This window comes from Corythoichthys intestinalis, chromosome 17 (genome assembly GCF_030265065.1).
Source record: "Corythoichthys intestinalis isolate RoL2023-P3 chromosome 17, ASM3026506v1, whole genome shotgun sequence".
Classification (NCBI taxonomy): domain Eukaryota; kingdom Metazoa; phylum Chordata; class Actinopteri; order Syngnathiformes; family Syngnathidae; genus Corythoichthys; species Corythoichthys intestinalis.
The window spans coordinates 11094168-11114313 of record NC_080411.1 but is presented as its reverse complement, the minus strand read 5'-3'; the positions used below and the strand labels follow the sequence as shown (position 1 = coordinate 11114313).

The following is a 20146-nucleotide window of genomic DNA, read 5'->3' as shown; positions in this document are numbered from 1 at the left end:
ATCCACGGATAGAAAGACTTGTAATTCTTAAAGGATAAATGTGAGTTTGTATATTGTGACTAAATATTGCCATCTAGTGTATTTGTTGAGCTTTCAGTAAATGATACTGTAGCGACTTAACTGTTCTCCCAAATGCATGATGGGAAGTGGTGCAACCATAACTGTGTGTGGTGGCTGCAAATTCTATATCTTCTCTGCGTTGGGTACACTACAGAGTGTTAAGAAAAAGATCAACTCCTGTCATTCTTCCCCACGTCGCTTCCCACAATATTTATAGTTGCTGTGGGAGAGATGACAAAGCTTTTGCCAATTAAAAGCACGGCCCCAATGAATGCTCGTATCTGCTCCACTCTGCCTCTTATCTCTGTATATAAGTAAAACGGCGCCATTGTAGGCTGTTTGCGCCAATGTGTGAATGAGTTGTACCCCGAATGCGTTAATTGCGATAAATATTTTCACGTGATTAATTTTTAAAAAATTAATTACCGCCCGTTAACGCGATAAAGTTGACAGCCCCACATTTAACAAAACAAAATAACATTCATTTGGGATTAAATGCACAACTGATGCTTAAACAATCTAACGATATACTGGCAAGCGGGGTGGCCAGCGGGGTGGCCAACCAATTTATAGGGGTGGCCGTGGCCACCCCTGGCCACCCCCTGGTGGCGCCACTGCTTAAATGATCCAAAATTCCCTCATTGCCTGGCATTGGCTGCCACTGATGGCCATAGACGTTCAATCCGTTTGAAGTGGGAGGGATGGCAGCGAATGAACGAACGTTCATTCGCTGCCACCCTCCCAGTTCAAATGGATTGGACGTCTACTAGTTATAAACTCATTGCAATTCGCAACAGAAGCTTGTTTTTCTTTTTATTAGTTGTTTGTAGAATATCCTCGAACGATTTCCTGACCAATGTATCGATCATGGTTGTATCGCCATATCGTCATATTATCGTTATTACCGAAAACTGAGATTTTAAGCTTTCCAATGTTGTATCACACATGCATATCGGACGATTTTGAAAGTCCAAATTGGGGGTTTCAGAGCGGAACTTCAAGTCACCTTAGTGTTTTCCGCCATATATACTGGCATATAGCCACTTGCCCTGTAAAGGGTAAATGGAACAATATCACTATGATCTTCAAATTTACAAATACATTCAAAAAAATTGACACAGAATCAGAATATACATGAAAATACATTTTGAATTAGTGACCTTTCTTTGCTGTAGTACAGTGCATATGTGGTGGGTAGTCCTCCGTCGGAGCCAGGTTGCCACCAGCAGGTGAAAGTCTCTTTTTCAGGAGAGCGACAGCTGGTCAGTGTGGGCTTCCCTGGCAGACTGTGACCTTTCAGGCAGATGGGAAGGAAACTTTAGCTCAGAGGGACCCCAGTTTCTCTCATGCTAAATCGCCAAACCAACAGCTACCATATACAGTGGGGCAAATAAGTATTTAGTCAACCACTAATTGTGCAAGTTCTCCCATTTGAAAATATTAGAGCGGCCTGTAATTGTCAAAATGGGTAAACCTCAACCATGAGAGACAGAATGTGGACTGGCTAGGCCACTCCAGGACCTTGAAATGCTTCTTACGAAGCCACTACTTTGTTGCCCTGGCTGTGTGTTTGGGATCATTGTCATCCTGAAAGACCCAGCTACGTCTCATCTGCAATGCCCTTGCTGATGGAAGGAGATTTTCACTCAAAATCTCGATACATGGCCCCATTCATTCTTTCCTTTACACAGATCAGTCGTCCTGGTCCCTTTGCAGAAAAACAGCCCCAAAGCACCACCCATGCTTCACAGTGGGTATGGTGTTCTTCGGATGCAATTCAGTATTCTTTCTCCTCCAAACACGAGAACCTGTGTTTCTACCAAAAAGTTCTATTTTGGTTTCATCTGACCATAACACATTCTCCCAGTCCTCTTCTGGATCATCCAAATGCTCTCTAGCGAACCGCAGACGGGCCTGGACGTGTACTGGCTTCAGCAGGGGGACACTTCTGGCAGTGCAGGATTTGAGTCCCTGGTGGCCCCTTTGTTAGCCTTTGTTATTGTGGTCCCAGCTCTCTGTAGGTCATTCACTGGGTCCCCCCGTGTGGTTCTGGAATTTTTGCTCACCGTTCTTGTTATCATTTTGACGCCACGGGGTGAGATCTTTCATGGAGCCCCAGATCGAGGGAGATTATCAGTGGTCTTGTATGTCTTCCATTTTCTAATAATTGCTCCCACAGTTGATTTCTTTACACCAAGCGAAGAGTGAAGAAAAAAAGTATTGAGATGAACTTTTGGTATTGACCAAAAACTTATTTTCCACCATGATTCGCAAATAAATTCTTTAAAAATCAAACAATGTGGTTTTCTGTTTTTTTTCCACATTCTGTCACTCATGGTTGAGGTTTACCCATGTTGACAATTAAAGGCCTCGCTAATATTTTCAAGTAGGAGAACTTGCACAATTGGAGGTTGACTGAATACTTATTTGCCCCACTGTATCAGTCTATCTCTACATTCAATCATTACAGTATTGACTTTTTCAAAAAGTTACCGTATATACAGACGTATCAGTTGCTCCGGCAGATAAATATTACCCCTAGTTTGTAGGTTAAAAAAGTAGGTGAATTCACCCTTTCCAGTTAAAAAGTATTAGACATCTAACATTGCCAACGGCACTGAAACATTACCATTCACAGTGTAGGTATTTGTTTTTATTCAATGCACACAATTTGCATTGAAAATGTCCTTTTCAAACATTTTTAGTTGAATTTAAATTATGGCTGTCAAAATTATCACGTTAACGGGCGGTAATTAATTCTTTAAATTAATCACGTTAAAATATTTGACGCAATGAACGCACATGCCCCGCTCAAACATTAAAATGACAGCACAGTGAAATGTGTACTTGTTGTGTTTTTCTGAGTTTTGTCGCCCTCTGCTGGCGCTTGGGTGCGACTGATTTTATAGGCTTCAGCACCCATGAGCATTGTGTAAGTAATTATTGGCATCAACAATGGCGGGCTGCTAGTTTTTTTTTTTGATTGAAAATTTTACAAATTTTATTAAAACGAAAACATTAAGAGGGGTTTTAATGTAAAATTTCTATAACTTGTACTAACATTTATCTTTTAAGAACTACAAGTCTTTCTATCCATGGCTCGCTTTAACAGAATGTTAATAATGGTAATGCCATCTTCTTGATTTATTGTTATAATAAACAAATACAGTACTTATGTACTTCTATGTATGTATCCATCTTGTGTCTTATCTTTCCATTCCAACAATAATTTATAGAAAAATATGGCATATTTTATAGATGGTTTGTATTGCGATTAATTGCGATTAATTATGATTAATTAATTTTTAAACTGTAATTAACTCGATTAAAAATTTTAATCGTTTGACACTCCTAATTTAAATATTTAAATTTAACCTCTTCAAACTGATTGGCTGTTGAACGCACAGGTGTTTTGCTGGCAGGTGGAAAGTACCTTTAGCATGTGGTGTGATGACTAAAAACAGCAACCAGGTCAACTCCAGGGCGTTCGTCATCGCGGCACCACACACTGGAGTGCTGGAGGGACAGAAAACATCAACAGACATTGACAGATAAGTGTTTGTTATGGAAATTACGACAGAAAAGACCATTATTACATCAGAATGACGTAAATTATCAATATGACAGGCTGATTATTAATTGAGAAGTGTAGAAGGGGTAGGTTTAAATAAGCTAATGCTTCATCCTACTCTTTTTTTTGGAGTAAATTCTCTTATCATTATTATTATTATGGTCTTGACAATTGCTGTCATTATCCTAAGTAGTAATATTACTTTGAAGTATTGCTACTCTAACTTGCATAAATGTTTTTAGCGACTCTATCCACCTCAGGTCTGCAGGGGCAGAGTGTCATCATCTCAGATAAACAAAGCAGATTAACTAAAGAATTCATCGACTGCATTTTCCTCTTGGGGGAGTTTCCACTATGGATTAGACATGAAAATAAATACAATCCTCTCCATTTCTGTCTACCTCTACCAGCTGGCACATGCGGCGTAAGTGATTGCATAACTGAGCAGCGGCTAGCTCTTAGCATTGCGAGTACTCGGCGTGACCCTTTTCATCTCTGAACACGGGTAAGACGGCTAAGCAATCACAAGGAGAGTACATCTGGCAGCATAAAAAGCCGCTCGCAATCATAATGCTAACATGCTAGTCTCGTGCTATCATACCTGTTGAATTCAACTAGATGAAATCAACACTTCTTAAACATTCGTCCTGGCCGTGCCTCGATAACGTCACCATGATCTGCTAATTGGCATTAAGGTCACGCCGCTGGATTAGCCTCCTGCTGTATATAGCGGGGTTTATGTAATCGGAGGGCCCGTCCCCAATAAGCTGCTAAGGAGACAGGAAAGCACCATGAAATAGTGTTAGCTGCGAATCACTTGAATGACGTACAGGGACGTGTCGCGGTGTGTTAAAATTAACTATGTGAACCGAGTGGCCTAGTTTTTATCCAGTGTCCATCACCTCGGTTTACCTCATCAGAATAGTAGAGTTATACATTGTTTAAAATGTAGTAGGGTCATTTTTTTAATAGGGTGTCATTTGTGTCCCTTGTATAAATTACCACAGGTGGTTAGTAACGAGTTACATTTACTCTGTTACATTTACTTAAGGCGGAAAACACAGACAAGGCTGAAAAAGCAGTTTCTGCTCTCGCACCCCTCTATAAAATAAACTGCTGTATTTTAAGCCAAAAGAACTGTTGTGTGACTTGTGTCTGATAGAACAATATGTCTATACTGTATGCTGCCATAGCAGATTCATTTCGCATTAAGTCCCCGAACTATTTTTCATTTGTCTGTTTTACCCTGAAAACCCCCGTTTACAGACGTCGCGCAACCACTTTAGTTTCAACCATAAGCGGATTTTAGGGGTGTCCCTGGTGTCCGAAAAGTATCATTGCATGTAATTGACTTTCCTATATATAAAAGTTGAAAAGCAATAAAACTGCAACAAAAATGAATGAAATGAACATAAATATACATTTTTATAATGGGTCAAAATTATTTTCCGAGCACCTTAGACTTTCATTTACTTTGCATATAATTAAAAAAAAAAAAAAAAAGAAAAAGAAATTTTTTTTTTTTAATGTTTTTTTTCTTCGACCGAAAATATTTTTTTTGATTGAAGCAACTTTTTGGGGGGATTGAATGATTTAGACACAAATGTCCTCATCATAATATGGCCCAAACACAAAAAGGATTGCTTCAATCAAAGAAAACTTTTTCAATGAAAAATGAAGTGTTCAAATGCAAATTTTTCCATCTCAAATATTTTTTCGCATTCAAAAACTTTTTCTATGATTGAAAATGTTCTTTTTTTGATTGAGGTGATTTTCTTCTTTAAAATCTATATTTTTTTGAAGCAACTAATTTTTTGACTGAATAATAAAAACAAAAATGTCCTAGCCAAAATGTGGCCCAAAAACAAATCAACATTACTTCAATCAAAAAGTTGCTGCAATCAAAAAAAACTTGGCTTCAATTTAAAAAAATAAAATAAAAAATAAAAAAAATAAAAAAATCAAAGAAAAATAGCTTTCGCATGCATTTTTGGGTTTTTTGAGTTTCAAATTTAGTTTTGCATTCAAACACATTTTTTTTAAATTGAAGCGACATTTTTTTGGTTGAATAATAAAGACAAAAATACCATTTTTGACTGGGATAACTACATTGGCACGACACCGACGGGCGTACCATATTTAATGGATGACAATCTTGGCGAAAAGTATTGCCTAAGCTGCCTGATTTAGAATTCCCCTCAAGAATGATGGGAAACAAAAAAACGCTCATTGTGAACTTATTATTATAAATATTCTTGTAAGTTAATTTTATTGCTGACACAGCGTTTCGGGGTCATCAAAATGTTGTGCCCCCCCCCGCCCCAAAAGTCAAACTCCGCCTATGGTTTCAACCCAGCCATAAAAAGAAGGTAAATAATTATATTTATTATTCAAAATGTCTGTCATTTTTAGCTTAAAATCATTAATTGATGTCTAATATTTCGTTTGAAAAAAAAAAAAAAAAAAAAAAAACACTTAAAAAAATTATTTACTCGCATATTTTAAAGTTTTAAACAAATTACGTCACAATGAAAAAAATGGCATCTGTAAAAAAAAAATCACGGATATCTACATCATAACTATCACTTAATTGTATTTTTTTTTTCCGTTACTGTCGCATTTTCCCCAATATTTTAGATGATAAATAATCGATCCAAACAAAGAAAAATTTGAAAAAAAGTTTAAAAGGGTAAATATATGAAAATCTTGCACTGCCAGACGTGTCCCCCTGCTGACGAAATTACACGTCCAGGCCCGTCTGCGGTTCGCTAGAGAGCATTTGGATGATCTAGAAGAGGACTGGAAGAATGTGTTATGGTCAGATGAAACCAAAATAGAACTTTTTTGGTAGAAACACAGGTTCTCCTGTTTGGAGGAGAAAGAATACTGAATTGCACCATACCCACTGTGAAGCATGGGGGTGGAAACATCATGCTTTGGGGCTGTTTTTCTGCAAAGGGACCAGGACGACTAATCTGTGTAAACGAAAGAATGAATGGGGCCTGTATCGAGAGATTTTGAGTGAAAATCTCCTTCCATCAGCAAGCGCATCGAAGATGAAACGTGGCTGGGTCTTTCAGCATGACAATGATCCCAAACACACAGCCAGGGCAACAAAGGAGTGGCTTCGTAAGAAGCATTTCAAAGTCCTGGAGTGGCCTAGCCAGTCTCCAGATCTCGACCCCATAGAAAATCTGTGGAGGGAGTTGAAAGTCCGTGTTGCCCAACGACAGCCCCAAAACATCACTACTTTAGAGGAGATCTGCATGGTGGAATGGGCCAAAATACCAGCAACAGTGTGTGAAAAGCTTGTGAAGAGTTACAGAAAACATTTGGCCTCCGTTATTGCCAATAAAGGGTACATAACAAAGTATTTAGATAAACTTTTGGTATTGACCAAATACTTATTTTCCACCATGATTTGCAAATAAATTCTTTAAAAATCAAACAATGTGATTTTCTGTTTTTTTTCCCCACATTCTGTGGTTGAGGTTTACCCATGTTGACAATTAGATTATCTCTAATCTTTTCAAGTAGGAGAACTTGCACAATTGGTGGTTGACTAAATACTTATTTGCCGCACTGTATAGTAGCCTACTATCAAAATGGCTACATAATGAGCCTTCATGATTACCGTATTTTCCGCACTATAAGGCACACCTGAAAGCCTTCAATTTTCTTAAAAGCTGACAGTGCGCCTTATAATCCGATGCACCTTATACAGCATATGGCTCAATTTTGATTAATCATGGCATGACATTCCATTTAGCTCAGCTCCATTTTGGAGATGCATAACGCTACGCCAACCACTGCAACTACTACTACTACTACTATTGCACCTTATAATGCAGTGCACCCTATACATGACAATGTTTTTAAAATAGGCCTTATAGTGCAGCAAATACCTCAAATGTTTATTTTCCCTGCAGTGCATCCTCTAGAGAATGATGCATCATGTGACTACTCTGTTGTACGATGCCGCCTCAAGTTTAACGTCATTACAATATTAATGAATAAGAACAATGTCATGTTTGTCCTCCTACAAAAACCATATTAAAACGAATGATATACGGTATTTCTCTTCCGCATCTTTTTCAATTTTCAAACATTATTGAAAAGCTCGAGGGAGCCACTTGGGAAGCGCTCAAGAGTCGCATGCGACCCCTTGAGTGCTGACCCCTGCACTAGATGGAGCAGGACTGTCATGCCATGATTAATTATATGATTAGTTATAGACTTCATAATGGTATTGACAGGTCAGATCGGTCATGCACTGCGCCTCGCATTCAAGTAGGGGGCCGCCCACATCCAGTGGAGCTATTCACAAACACGTACGCAGCAATCTAACGCCGGATTTCTGTTGAAAAAGTATGAAAGCTGTATCTACGATTCAAGGTAATTATTATATTTTTCGTACCATGCATGCATTTTGAAACGTTGTCAAAAAAATTAATTTGAGAAATTAGCCGCTACTGCATTGGCATCATAGTTCGCAATATTTACGTAAAATAAATGCTAATTGCAAGACTTTTTTGGGTTTAACCAAGAATCGAGACTGTTTTACGTCCATGTCTATTAAGACTTCGGGGATTTAAGCATTTATTCACAAGAATTTTTACCAGAAAAGCTCTGTTTACATAAGGTGGTCGGCCGCTAGCTACATTTACTAACAGTCTAGCATTGTACTTCGACATATTTACGTAAAATAAATGCTAACTGCATGTTTTTTGTTTGCTCTTAACCAAAAATGGAGACTCTTTTACGTCCATATCTACAGTATAAAGAATTTGGGGATTTAAGCATTTGTTCACAAGAATTTTCACCAGAAAAGCTCTGTTTATATAAGGCGGCCCCTAGCTACATTTACTAACAGACTAGCATTGTACAGTACTTCGACATATTTACGTGAAATAAATAAATAACTGCACGGTTTTTTTTTGCTTTTAACCAAGAATCGAGACTATTTTACATCCATATCTATAAAGATTTCGGGGATTTAAACATTTTTTAACAAGAATTTTCACCAGAAAAGCTCTGTTTATATAAGGCGGCCCCTAGCTACATTTACTAACAGACTAGCATTGTACAGTACTTCGACATATTTACGTGAAATAAATAAATAACTGCACGTTTTTTTTTTTTGCTTTTAACCAAGAATCGAGACTATTTTACGTCCATATCTATAAAGATTTCGGGGATTTAAACATTTTTTCACAAGAATTTTCACCGGAAAAGCTCTGTTTACATAAGGCGGCTGCTAGCTACATTCACTAACAGATTAGCATTGTACTTCGACATATTTACGTAAAATAAATGCAAACTGCATGTTTTTTGTTTGCTGTTAACCAAAAATTGAGACTCTTTTACGTCCATATCTATACAGAATTCGTGAATTTAAGCATTTATTCCCAAAAACTTTCTCCGGAAAAGCTTTGTTTACATAAGGTGGCCGCTAGCTACATTTACTAACAGACTAACATTGTACTTTGACATATTTACGTAAAATAAATGCTAACTGCACGGTTTTTTTTTTTTTTTTTTGCTTTTAACCAAGAATCGAGACTGTTTTACGTCCATATCTATAAAGAATTCAGGGATTTAAGCATTTATTCACAAGAATTTTCAACATAAAAAAGCTCTTTGTCTGTGATTCCACTCGGTCAGCTTTGACGGCCTCGCCAACAATGCAGGCACCCTATTTATCGGTCCGCCGCCCTGTGTCCCATCAATACATTATGATGTATTTGAACCAATACATAAGGAGCATCGGATTATAAGGCGCACTGTAAGGTTTTGAAAAAATTGAAGGCTTTTAGGTGCACCTTAGTGCAGAAAATGCTTCTATTTTCCTTATAGTTGAACAAATACTCATTCAATTAATTTTTTTATGTATTATCAATTGCCATCTATTAAAAATCCAAGAGTACAGGCTCCCAAATTCTATTTTCCAAATATAATCTACTTCTGGTAAAAGGTTGTTATGGAATTTTGCTTTGCTAGTGCGTTTCATTCAAATTCAGTCTGTACAGAACTTATATACGGGTAAGAAGAAAAGGATTTTATTGTCCTTATTTTCCTGTTTAATCATGTGTTTTTTTAAATTAAAATTTTTTTTTTTTTTTCAAGTTTTCTGTTCGTCCCCAGTCATACATGTCAACTCTGCTAAGTTGTGTTAGTGTCCCTTTAAGAAAATTCCCCATTTATTCATGGCACTCTTCTGCGATAACATCACACCAGTGGCGGGAAATTCAACTGTGACAAGCGATTTTATTTTATCTTTCAATCTCCTTTAAAAATCTGATTTTACAGTTTTATACAGTGTGGTTGATCATAAAATGTCTACTCTGTTAACGCTGTATATATATATATATATATATATATATATATTTTTTTTTTTTTTTTTTTTTTTTTTAAATTTGAACTGAAACAAATGATAGAATAAAATGATAGATTTCTCAATTATCCAATGTCATGTTAGTTATTATGCGAACAAAGCCAGACCGAAGGCTAATTGTAGCACGAAATGTCCCCTCTGTTAGCGTCCACTCTGTTACGTTCAAATGACACCCCAAACAATAAAAAAATTCTGTCCCTTTAGTTAAGTTTTAATAGTTCTGTGTGAAGTCCATTTAACACTGCCTGTGAAGGTCTGTCCCGTATAAAATTTCTAGTGACAGTAGGGGGGATGACGTCAAGTTGGCAATTACTTGAAGTAGGGTAGTTCAGAGCCATAATCATGGTGGAGGCTAACCTTTGTGTTAGCCCTGTAAAATCCATTTTTCCTACTCCTAATATTCCATGTTGCTTTAATGACAGATTTGGTATTTTCTGCCTTCGGATAACTGTAAAATCTTTTCCACAATGTAAAACATACAAAAGTATTTCACTTTTTTAAATATGTTCTTACGCACAGAGGCTGTGTTAGCACTGTAAATAAATGCCGGCATCAACACTGTGATAGGGGTGAGCATACAGCCACTATTTGCTATGAAAGGACAAGCTGAAAATTGATGTGACTGAATGAGTGATATCCTTTTTGTAATGCCACTGGCTAAATGTGTTCCATCATGAAGGACTTGCGCAGTCACAATTATGGCTTTAGTTCTATGATTGCCTTCTGGATTGTGCTTTGGCAAAGGTTGGGGATAAACGAACAACAGAACATACTGAATGGGGTTGGTTATTGTGTTTTAAGGTGATACTTCACCCCAGAGGTTAATCGCTCCCAATCTGCGTCTATGTACACTGCTGGCCAAAAGTATTGGCACCCCTGCAATTCTGTCATATAATGCTCAATTTCTCCCAGAAAATGATTGCAATTACAAATGCTTTGGTAGTAATATCTTCATTTATTTTGCTTGCGTTAAAAAAACACAAAAGAGAATGGGAAAAAAATCAATCATTATGATTTTACTAGGGTTGTCAAAATTATCGCGTTAACGGGCAGTAATTGATTTTTAAAATCACGTCAAAATATTTGACGCATTTAACGCACATGCCCCGCTCAAACAGATTAAAATGACAGCACAGTGTAATGTCGACTTGTTACTTGTGTTTTTTGGTGTTTTGTCGCCCTCTGCTGGCGCTTGGGTGCGACTGATTTTATGGGTTTCAGCACCATGACATTATTGACATCAACAATGGCGAGCTACTAGTTTATTTTTTGATTGAAAATTTTACACTTTTTATTAAAACGAAAACATGAAGAGTGGTTTTAATATAAAATTTATATAACTTGTACTAACATTTATCTTTTAAGAACTGCACGTCTTTCTATGCATGGATCACTTTAACAGAATGTTAATAATGTTAATGCCATCTTGTTGATTTATTGTTATAATAAACAAATACAGTACTAATGTACCGTATGTTGAATGTATATATCCATCTTGTGTCTTATCTTTCCATTCCAACAATAACTTAGAGAAAAATATGGCATATTTTATTGATGGTTTGTATTGCGATTAATTACGATTAATTAATTTTTAAGCTCTAATTAATTCGATTAAAAATTTTAATCGTTGGACAGCCCTATATTTTACACAATACTCCAAAAATAGGCCGGAGAAAAGTGTTGGTACCCTTTGAAAAATCATGTGATGCTTCTCTAATTTGTGTAATTAACAGCACTTGTTACTTACCTGTGGCACATAACAGGTGGTGGCAATAACTAAATCACACTTCCACCCAGTTAAAATGGATTAAAGTTGACTCAACCTGTTCTGCGTCCTTGTGTGTACCACATTGAGCATTGAGAAAAGAAAGAAGAACAAAGAAATGTCTGAGGACTTGAGAAGCAAAATTGTGACAGAGGAAGCATGGGCAATCTTAAGGCTACAAGTCCATCTCCAAAGACCTGAATGTTCCTGTGTCTACCGTACACAGTGTCATCAATAAGTGTAAAGCCCATGGCACTGTGGCTAACAACCCTAGATTTGGACGGATAAGAAAAATTGACAAGAGATTTCAACGAAAGATTGTATGGATGGTGGATAAAGAACCTTGACTAGCATAAGCTCAAGCTGTCCTGCAGTCCAAGGGTACAATAGTGTCAACCCTGACTATCCAACGGCGTCTGAATGAAAAGGGACTCTATGGTAGGATACTCAGGAAGACCCCACTTCTGACTCAGAGACATACAAAAGCCAGGTTGGAGTTTGCCAAAACTTACCTGAGAACGCCAAAAACGTTTTGGAACAATGTTCTCTGGTCAGATGAGACAAAAGTAGAGCATTTTGGGAAAAGGCTTCAACATGGAGTTTACAGGAAAAAAAAAAAAAAAGTCCCTGAAAGAAAAGAACACGGTCCCCACAGTCAAACATGGGGGAGGTACCCTGATGTTTTGGGGTTGCTTTGCTGCCTCTGGCATTGGACTGCTTGACCGTGTGCATGGAATTATGAAATGTGAAGACTACCAACAAATTTTGCAGCATAATGTAGGGCCCAGTGTGAGAAAGCTGGGTCTCCCTCAGAGGTCATGGGTCTTTCAGCAGGACAATGACCTAAAACACACTTCAAAAAGCACTAGAAAATGGTTTGAGAGAAAGCACTGGAGAGGCCAGCAAGGAGTCCAGCCCTGAATCCCATAGAACACCTACGGAGAGATCTGAAAATGGCAGTTTGGAGAAGGCCCTCCTCAAATCTCATAGACCTGGAGCAATTGGCCAAAAAAGATTGGTCTAAAATTCCAGCAGAGCATTGTAAGAAACTCATTGATGCATACCGGAAGCGGTTGTTCGCAATTATTTTGTCTAAAGGTTGTGCTACCAAGTATTAGGCTGAGGGTGCCAATACTTCTGTTTGGCCCATTTTTGGAGTTTTGTGTAAAATGATAATGATTTAATTTGTTTTCATTATTCTTTTGTGTTTTTTTTCCATTGCAAGCTAAATATTAGATATTGCTACCAAAGCTTTTGTAATTGCAATCATTTTCTGGGAGAAAATGAGCATTATCTGACAGAATTGCAGGGGTGCCAATACTTTTGGCCAGCAGTGTACGTCTACTTCTGAAAAATATTCCCACAGCATGATGCTTCACTTTGGGAATGGTACTGTCAGGTGATGAGTGGGGTGTGACAATAAGTATGACAAAATGGGGATTGTATCGCAATACTTTGTATCCCAAAAAGTTAACGATATTGCCCGCTAAAAGTCGATATTAGTGCTGCAACGATTAATCAATTAACTCAGGTAATTCGATTAAGAAAAAACTTTGAATCAAATTTTGCTGTATCGAGTATTTGTTCAACTACAGCGGCGTTGTAATGGTTTGTTTTGAAAGTGTTTGCATTTAGTTTTAGTGATTTGGGTGGATACACTGCCCTCTATTGGCAACAGTGGATATGACATAACTCATTTGACATGCCTGAATCCAGCTGCTCCCTGTAAAGACCAATATAGGGTAAGTTTTTGTTTGAGCTAATGTTTTTATTAATGCATTCGTAATTTAGTTCATAGGTATATTTAGCCGTTTTTTTGTAGGAAAACCGTTGTTTAAAAAAAAAAAAAAAAAAAGTTACCATTTTATACCATTTAAGCTAGCAGACTTTTGCTATCCAAGTTAGCCAATTAACCTTTTGTTGTACTTAGATCCTCATTCATTAATTTTTTTTTTATGGCTTATGAGGCCGAGCATTATGATCAATGGGGGAAAAAAATCTGTATTCACTTATACCAACTTTTATGTGTATTTGTTCAGTCTACACCGTTCAATTCAAACCTTTCGTTTTAAAAACTACTAAAGAAGTATTTTGAAAACTTACGGAAAAATGTCCAAATTTTATGAGCAAATTTAAATTACATTATTTGAACACACATTATATTAACATACACAATAAATACAAGCTTGCTAATCATCTCATCATTAGGTATCCAGGAAATTAATAAAACCAAAAAAACACTTGACATTGTCTAAACAAAGAAATTAAATATAACTGAAAAAACGTCTTTGTCAGGGAATGACAAAAATAAATAATAAATGAAGCTGTCCTTCAGGTAAAACACGACTGCTTTTGTCCACAAGCACAGCCAAACTCAACAAAAAAATGAATGCTCCTTTGTAAGCTGCTTTAAGACCACATAAATAAGTAAAATTGGAAAGAAGGTGGTAAACCTTGGTTCATTACATTTCTCACAGTTTTCACACAATTTAATGTTATGCTAACTCTGATGCAGGTTGGACGTACGGTAGCAAAATTAGCAGTGTGTTCCCCACTTCATCAACATTGACGTCTATTTACATTTGTTACAGTGGCTGCTGCTGGCTGAAAAAAAACTTCTATTATCTCTAATCTCTAACATGTGTGTTTGTGTTGGGGTCAAGTCATCAGTCAATCAAATGTGCTTTTAGGAGGGAAGACAATGGACTGGCACATTCAGCAAGTGAAAAGAGGTACATGTAAATCTGAACATAATGAAAATAATTCACCAAATAATGGTGGGGTCAGTTACAACAAATAAAAAAATAACTGTCATTATATAATGCAAACAAGGTTGCTTGAAAGTTGGTGGGGACAATTTGAGCATCCTGAAAAGTTGCTAGTGTTTTGTCCCTACTGTGCCTATGCAAACCTGCGCCCTTGCCTAAAATTGATTCTGCAATGCAATAAACGATCTTGATCTGAATACTCGATTATTCGAACTAACGAGATGACAGATTAATTGACTACTAAAATTATGGATAGCTGCAGCCCTAGTCGATATATCGTTTTAAAAGGTGTCACTATTTAAAAAAAGGAGCCAACAGTTGCTAGCAAATTTTTCGACTCATTGGCTGCCACTGACGGCGCTAGACATCCAATTCATATTGACTTGGGGGTGTGGGGGTGGATGAACGAACGTTCCAGTTTAAGTGGATTGGACCTGTGGTGCCATCAATGGCGCTAAAAATCAGTGTTGTTAATCTTACTTTAAAAAAGTAATTAATTACAGTTACAAATTACTTCTCCCAAAAAGTAATTGCGTTAGTAACTCAGTTACCTGAAGAGTAATTAGTTACTTGAAAAAGTAACTAGTGATAATTCTCATGTTTTTTTCTTAAAAAAACAAAACAAAAACAACGACAAAAAAACTGGTCACACAATGTGAAGTTTAAAAGGTTTTTGGGACAATTGGCCCTGGCCCTGGCCCAATTCTTTACCCTGAACTTAGAACACAGGGGTATTGCGGATATTGCAATAACTAGATAATAACCTTTGCTATGCGTGGAAGTCATTTAATGTTGTGACTCAACCGTTAAAGATGTTAAAATTGCTCCCGTTATTGCATTAGTTCCCTTCCGTCTATTTTCGACAGGTGTAAGTTTTAAAACTGTTTCATCATTTAAAGATAGATTTAGATTTTGCCGATTTAGGAGCATTTTAGATAAAAAGTTACACTGGTTCGCTAGGAAGGTTCTCTACAACAGAGCCTTCCTGAGAAGTCTACTGCTTTAAGATGGTGGCTGTTTACTAACGCATCTAGTTCTTTATTATATACGTATGTTGCTAATGCCACCGTGTCTTTGCCTGGCACGACCAGACTGTTCTCCCTGTATTTTTCAAACACTGAGAGAAAAGTCTGTAAACCAGCCCATTAGCGGCCTCTCAAGCAGGTACAAAATCAGTCGACAAATCAGATTCGTTTATTTGCGTGACGTGTCCTTAACGAGCAACGTCACTCTTGCGCGTCGGAAGTCGTCTCCACAACAACACAGATGGTGAACAGGAGAGCCGAGAATATGTTCCAATCCACGGTAAAATCAGTTTTAAATTACCAAAAACACATCGACACGAGTCATTCACAACAGTCTGTCTCACGCTAGCCATGTTGAATAAACTCCGCTCTCCTCGTATGTTTACTTCCGCGCGCAAGTCCCTCGTCCTGCTCTCGTCGTTTTACTAACGTCACGTCTGCTCGTCGCTGATTGGTCCACTCCGCTGTCTGTTCGCTGTGGGTTGCTCCGCCCTGGAAATTGTATCCGCTGAATGGTGGCCGGACTCAATAGCTGGAACAGCGGTGAGTCTGTTGTACCAGGCAAACCGTGTCTGTCATTTGCATCTAGTTCTGTATATATGTGATATCTACCGAAGCATCAAGTTGGCGTAGTTTGTAGGCTATCGGCTACAGTCAGGTATTATTAGAGCCACCTAGCATCGCGTTTGCAATGGCGTCACACTCCCTTGCCTCCTCCCCACTCCTGCTCTGTTCTCTCGTCTCCGTGAGTCCGTCTTTTTCCAGACTTCCAGTCTACCAACATCGTAACGCATAGTAACGCACGCCTTTCCCGCCTCAGTAACGTAACGTAACGGCGTTGCCAAGATGGGAGAAATAATTAATTAGATTACTCACTACTGAAGAAAATAACGCCGTTAGTAACAACACTGCTGAAAATAGAACATTCACAGCCAGTCTTCCTGTTTTTTTTTTTCAGGGTATGTACAGATTCCTTCCTGTTCAGTAACCCAAAATCAACCGAAACGGACCCAGAACCCTCAGCACTCCACTTTCCGCGACAATGCTCTGGTCTAAAGAAACATTTGCGGGGGGTCGTAGTTCATTTGGAACTTGTTGGCATTATGGGATATTGAAGGAAGAATTATGAGGAATTAATTCCATTGTGAATGAGGCTGTAAAATGATAAACTGAATCATTTACTGATACTCTGCATGTACAGTACAGTTCATGATTGCATTAAGAGGTGACGCAGCTGATAAAGTAACCGCGGAAAAGGTTCCTGACAGAATAATCCGGTATTGACTTGATCGGCTTGTTACTATAATGGCCAACACCTATTTCACCCTTAGCCAGCTTGAACCAGACTCGAAAGGCAGATGCAGTGCCTGCAGAAATCCCATTAAGGGATCTACTGCAAGGCTTTGAAGCGAATGCAATGACAACTCAGCTTTTACAAAAAAAAGAAAATAATGCTGATATCATCACACTATCAGGACTTTAGCTTTAGAGTGAATTTACTCTATACAACATCGAGTTATTATATCTGTTGCAAATGTCATCTTCCAACAGGTTGCTAAATTTGTATCAATCAGTGTTTACATTTAAACTGTCCTGTTTTTCAAATTTAATTTGCAATTTATTTTTACTTGTATTGAACTTTGCAGTATATTTGAAACTTTTTAAGTATTACACTCAAAGGTTCACTATAAGTTCACAGTATTTTATTTCAGTGTACGCTGAGCTGGTGCATAGATGCATGCATCCTTATAGCTTATTCCTGTGTTTGTAGAATATATGTAAAATATATATCAAAATTAAAAATGAACTTACCAGTTTACCAGTTATTCAGGTTGTCCGCGCCGGCCAAGCGATGGCTTCCCAGACAAGAGCGGACTGGTCCAAGTGATTTTGACTAAGGTTGAGTCAGACATTACTGACAGAGCCGCATGCTTGTTTCAGCCTCAGTAAGAGAAAGCGCCTTAACATCCCTCCGCCTCCATGCAAGGGAGGGGAGTGTGATTCGCTTTGTCACACGCCCCTTTCATGACCAACAGGCAAAGGCGGACGATACAATTTACAACTACTACAGTCCCTGACAAAAGTCTTGTCGCTTATCCATTTTGTAGAAACAATTGCTAATAAGCTGACTTTTAATTATTCAATTGGTTTCAGAAATGGCTCATATGAAAGCTAAGACCCTCCCAAATGATGTTGAACGTACAAAAATATATTTGTTTTACTGAAAAAAGATTGATCATTTAATGAAGACATAAAGGTCAAATTTTGGCAAGACAAAAGTTTTGTCGCCTACAGAAAGTAGTGTGAAAATTGAACAAAAAATGTACTTCAAATTAGGGTTGTTCCAATCATGTATTTTTTGCTCCCGATCCGATCCCGATCGTTTTAGTTTGAGTATCTGCCGATCCCGATATTTCCGGATCCGATTGCTTTTTTTTTTTTTTTTTTGCTCCCGATTCAATTCCAATCATTCCCGATAATTTTTCCCGATCATATACATTTTGGCAATGCATTAAGAAAAAGATGAATAAAACTCGGACGAATATATACATTCAACATACAGTACATAAGTACTGTATTTGTTTATTATGACAATAAAGATGGCATTTACATTATTAATATTCTTTCTGTGAGAGGGATCCACGGATAGAAAGACTTGTAATTCTGAAAGGATAAATGTGACTTTGTATATTGTGACTAAATATTGCCATCTAGTGTATTTGTTGAGCTTTCAGTAAATGATACTGTAGCCATTTAACTGTTCTGCCCAAATGCATGATGGGAAGTGCAACCATGACTGTGCGTAATGGCACCAATTGATTTATCTTCTTGGGAAATAACATAGCGTGTTAAGAAAACGATCAACTACTGCCTTGCTTTCCCACACAGCTTCCCACGATATTTCTAATTGTTGAGAGAGGGATTGTTAGGCTTTAGCTTAATAAAAACAGACTTCAAAGACTGGCAAAATTCACTCTACTCATTTTACGCTGCCTTTTAACTCTATATATAGGTAAAATGGCGCCATTATAGATTGAACGCGACAATGCGTGAGTAGGTCATTATCATTTTACACAAAACTCCACAAATGGGCCGGGCAAAAGTATTGGCACCCTCAGCCTAATATTTGGTAGCACAACCTTTAGACGAAATAAATGTGAACAACCGCTTCATCCATCAATGAGTTTCTTACAATGCTCTGCTGGAATTTTAGATTATTCTTCTTTGGCCAACTGCCAAACTGCCATTTTCAGATCCCTCCACATGTGTTCTATAGGATTCAGGTCTGGACTCTCCAGTGCTTTCTCGCAAACCATTTTCTAGTGCTTTTTGAGGCGTGTTTTGGGTCATTGTCCTGCTGGAAGACCCATGACCTCTGAGGGAGACCCAGATTTCTCACACTGGGCCCTAAATTATGCTGCAAAATTTGTTGGTAGTCCGGCACCTCCGCGACCCTCGTGAGGAAAAGCGGCATGGAAAATGAATGAATGAATGAATGAATTAGTCTTCAGACTTCATAATGCCATGCACATGGTTAAGCAGTCCAGTGCCAGAGAAAGCAAAGCAACCCCAAAACATCAGGGAACCTCTGCCTTGTTTGACTGTGGGGACCGTGTTCTTTTCATTGAAGGCCTCATTTTTTTCCCTGTAAACTCTACACTCAGCGGCCACTTTATTAGGTACACCATGCTAGTAACGGGTTGGACCCCCTTTTGCCTTCAGAACTGCCTCAATTCTTAGTGGCATGGATTCAACAAGGTGCTGGAAGCATTCCCCAGAGAATTTGGTCCATACTGACATGATGGCATCACAGAGTTGGTGCAGATTTGTCGGCTGCACATCCCAAAGATGCTCTATTGGATTGAGATCTGGTGACTGTGGAGGCCATTTAAGTACAGTGAACTCATTGTCATGTTCAAGCAACCAGTCTGAGATGATTCCAGCTTTATGACATGGCGCATTATCCTGCTGAACGTAGCCATCAGAAGTTGGGTACATTGTGGTCATAAAGGCATGGACATGGTCAGCAACAATACTCAGGTAGGCTGTGGCGTTCCAACGATGCTCAATTGGTACCAAGGGGCCCAAAGAGTGCCAAGAAAATATTCCCCACACCATTACACCACCACCACCAGCCTGAACCGTTGATACAAGGCAGGATGGATCCATGCTTTCATGTTGTTGACGCCAAATTCTGATCCTACCATCCAAATGTCGCAGCAGAAATCGAGACTCATCAGACCAGGCAACGTTTTTCCAATCTTCTACTGTCCAATTTCGATGAGCTTGTGCAAATTGTAGCCTCAGTTTCCTGTTCTTAGCTGAAAGGAGTGGCACCCGGCATGGTCTTCTGCTGCTGTAGCGCATCTGCCTCAAAGTTCAACGTACTGTGCATTCAGAGATGCTCTTCTGCCTACCTTGGTTGTAACGGGTGGTTATTTGAGTCACTGTTGCCTTTCTATCAGCTCGAACCAGTCTTGCCATTCTCCTCTGACCTCTGGTATTTCCGCCCACAGAACTGCCGCTCACTGGATATTTTTTCTTTTTCGGACCATTATTTGT

The 20146-nt window shown here is 38.3% G+C and overlaps 1 protein-coding gene across 4 annotated transcripts in view; it reads right to left on the bottom strand.

Annotated features, from left to right (window-relative positions):
- Positions 1-17509, bottom strand: part of prlra (prolactin receptor a) — a 35965-nt gene extending 18456 nt beyond the window's left edge. For 2 of the 4 annotated variants that reach the window (XM_057819509.1, XM_057819510.1), the window contains exons 1-2: positions 3494-4823; positions 1221-1353 (exon numbers count right to left, since the gene is read on the bottom strand). In XM_057819509.1, the coding sequence (XP_057675492.1) occupies positions 1221-1353; positions 3494-3650 (290 nt within the window). In that variant the 5' untranslated portion in view covers positions 3651-4823. Of the gene's footprint in view, positions 1-1220; positions 1354-3493; positions 4824-17395 lie in introns of those variants that run through there. The other 2 variants (XM_057819511.1, XM_057819513.1) reach the window with 2 other exon arrangements.
- Positions 17510-20146: the final 2637 nt, after the last annotated feature.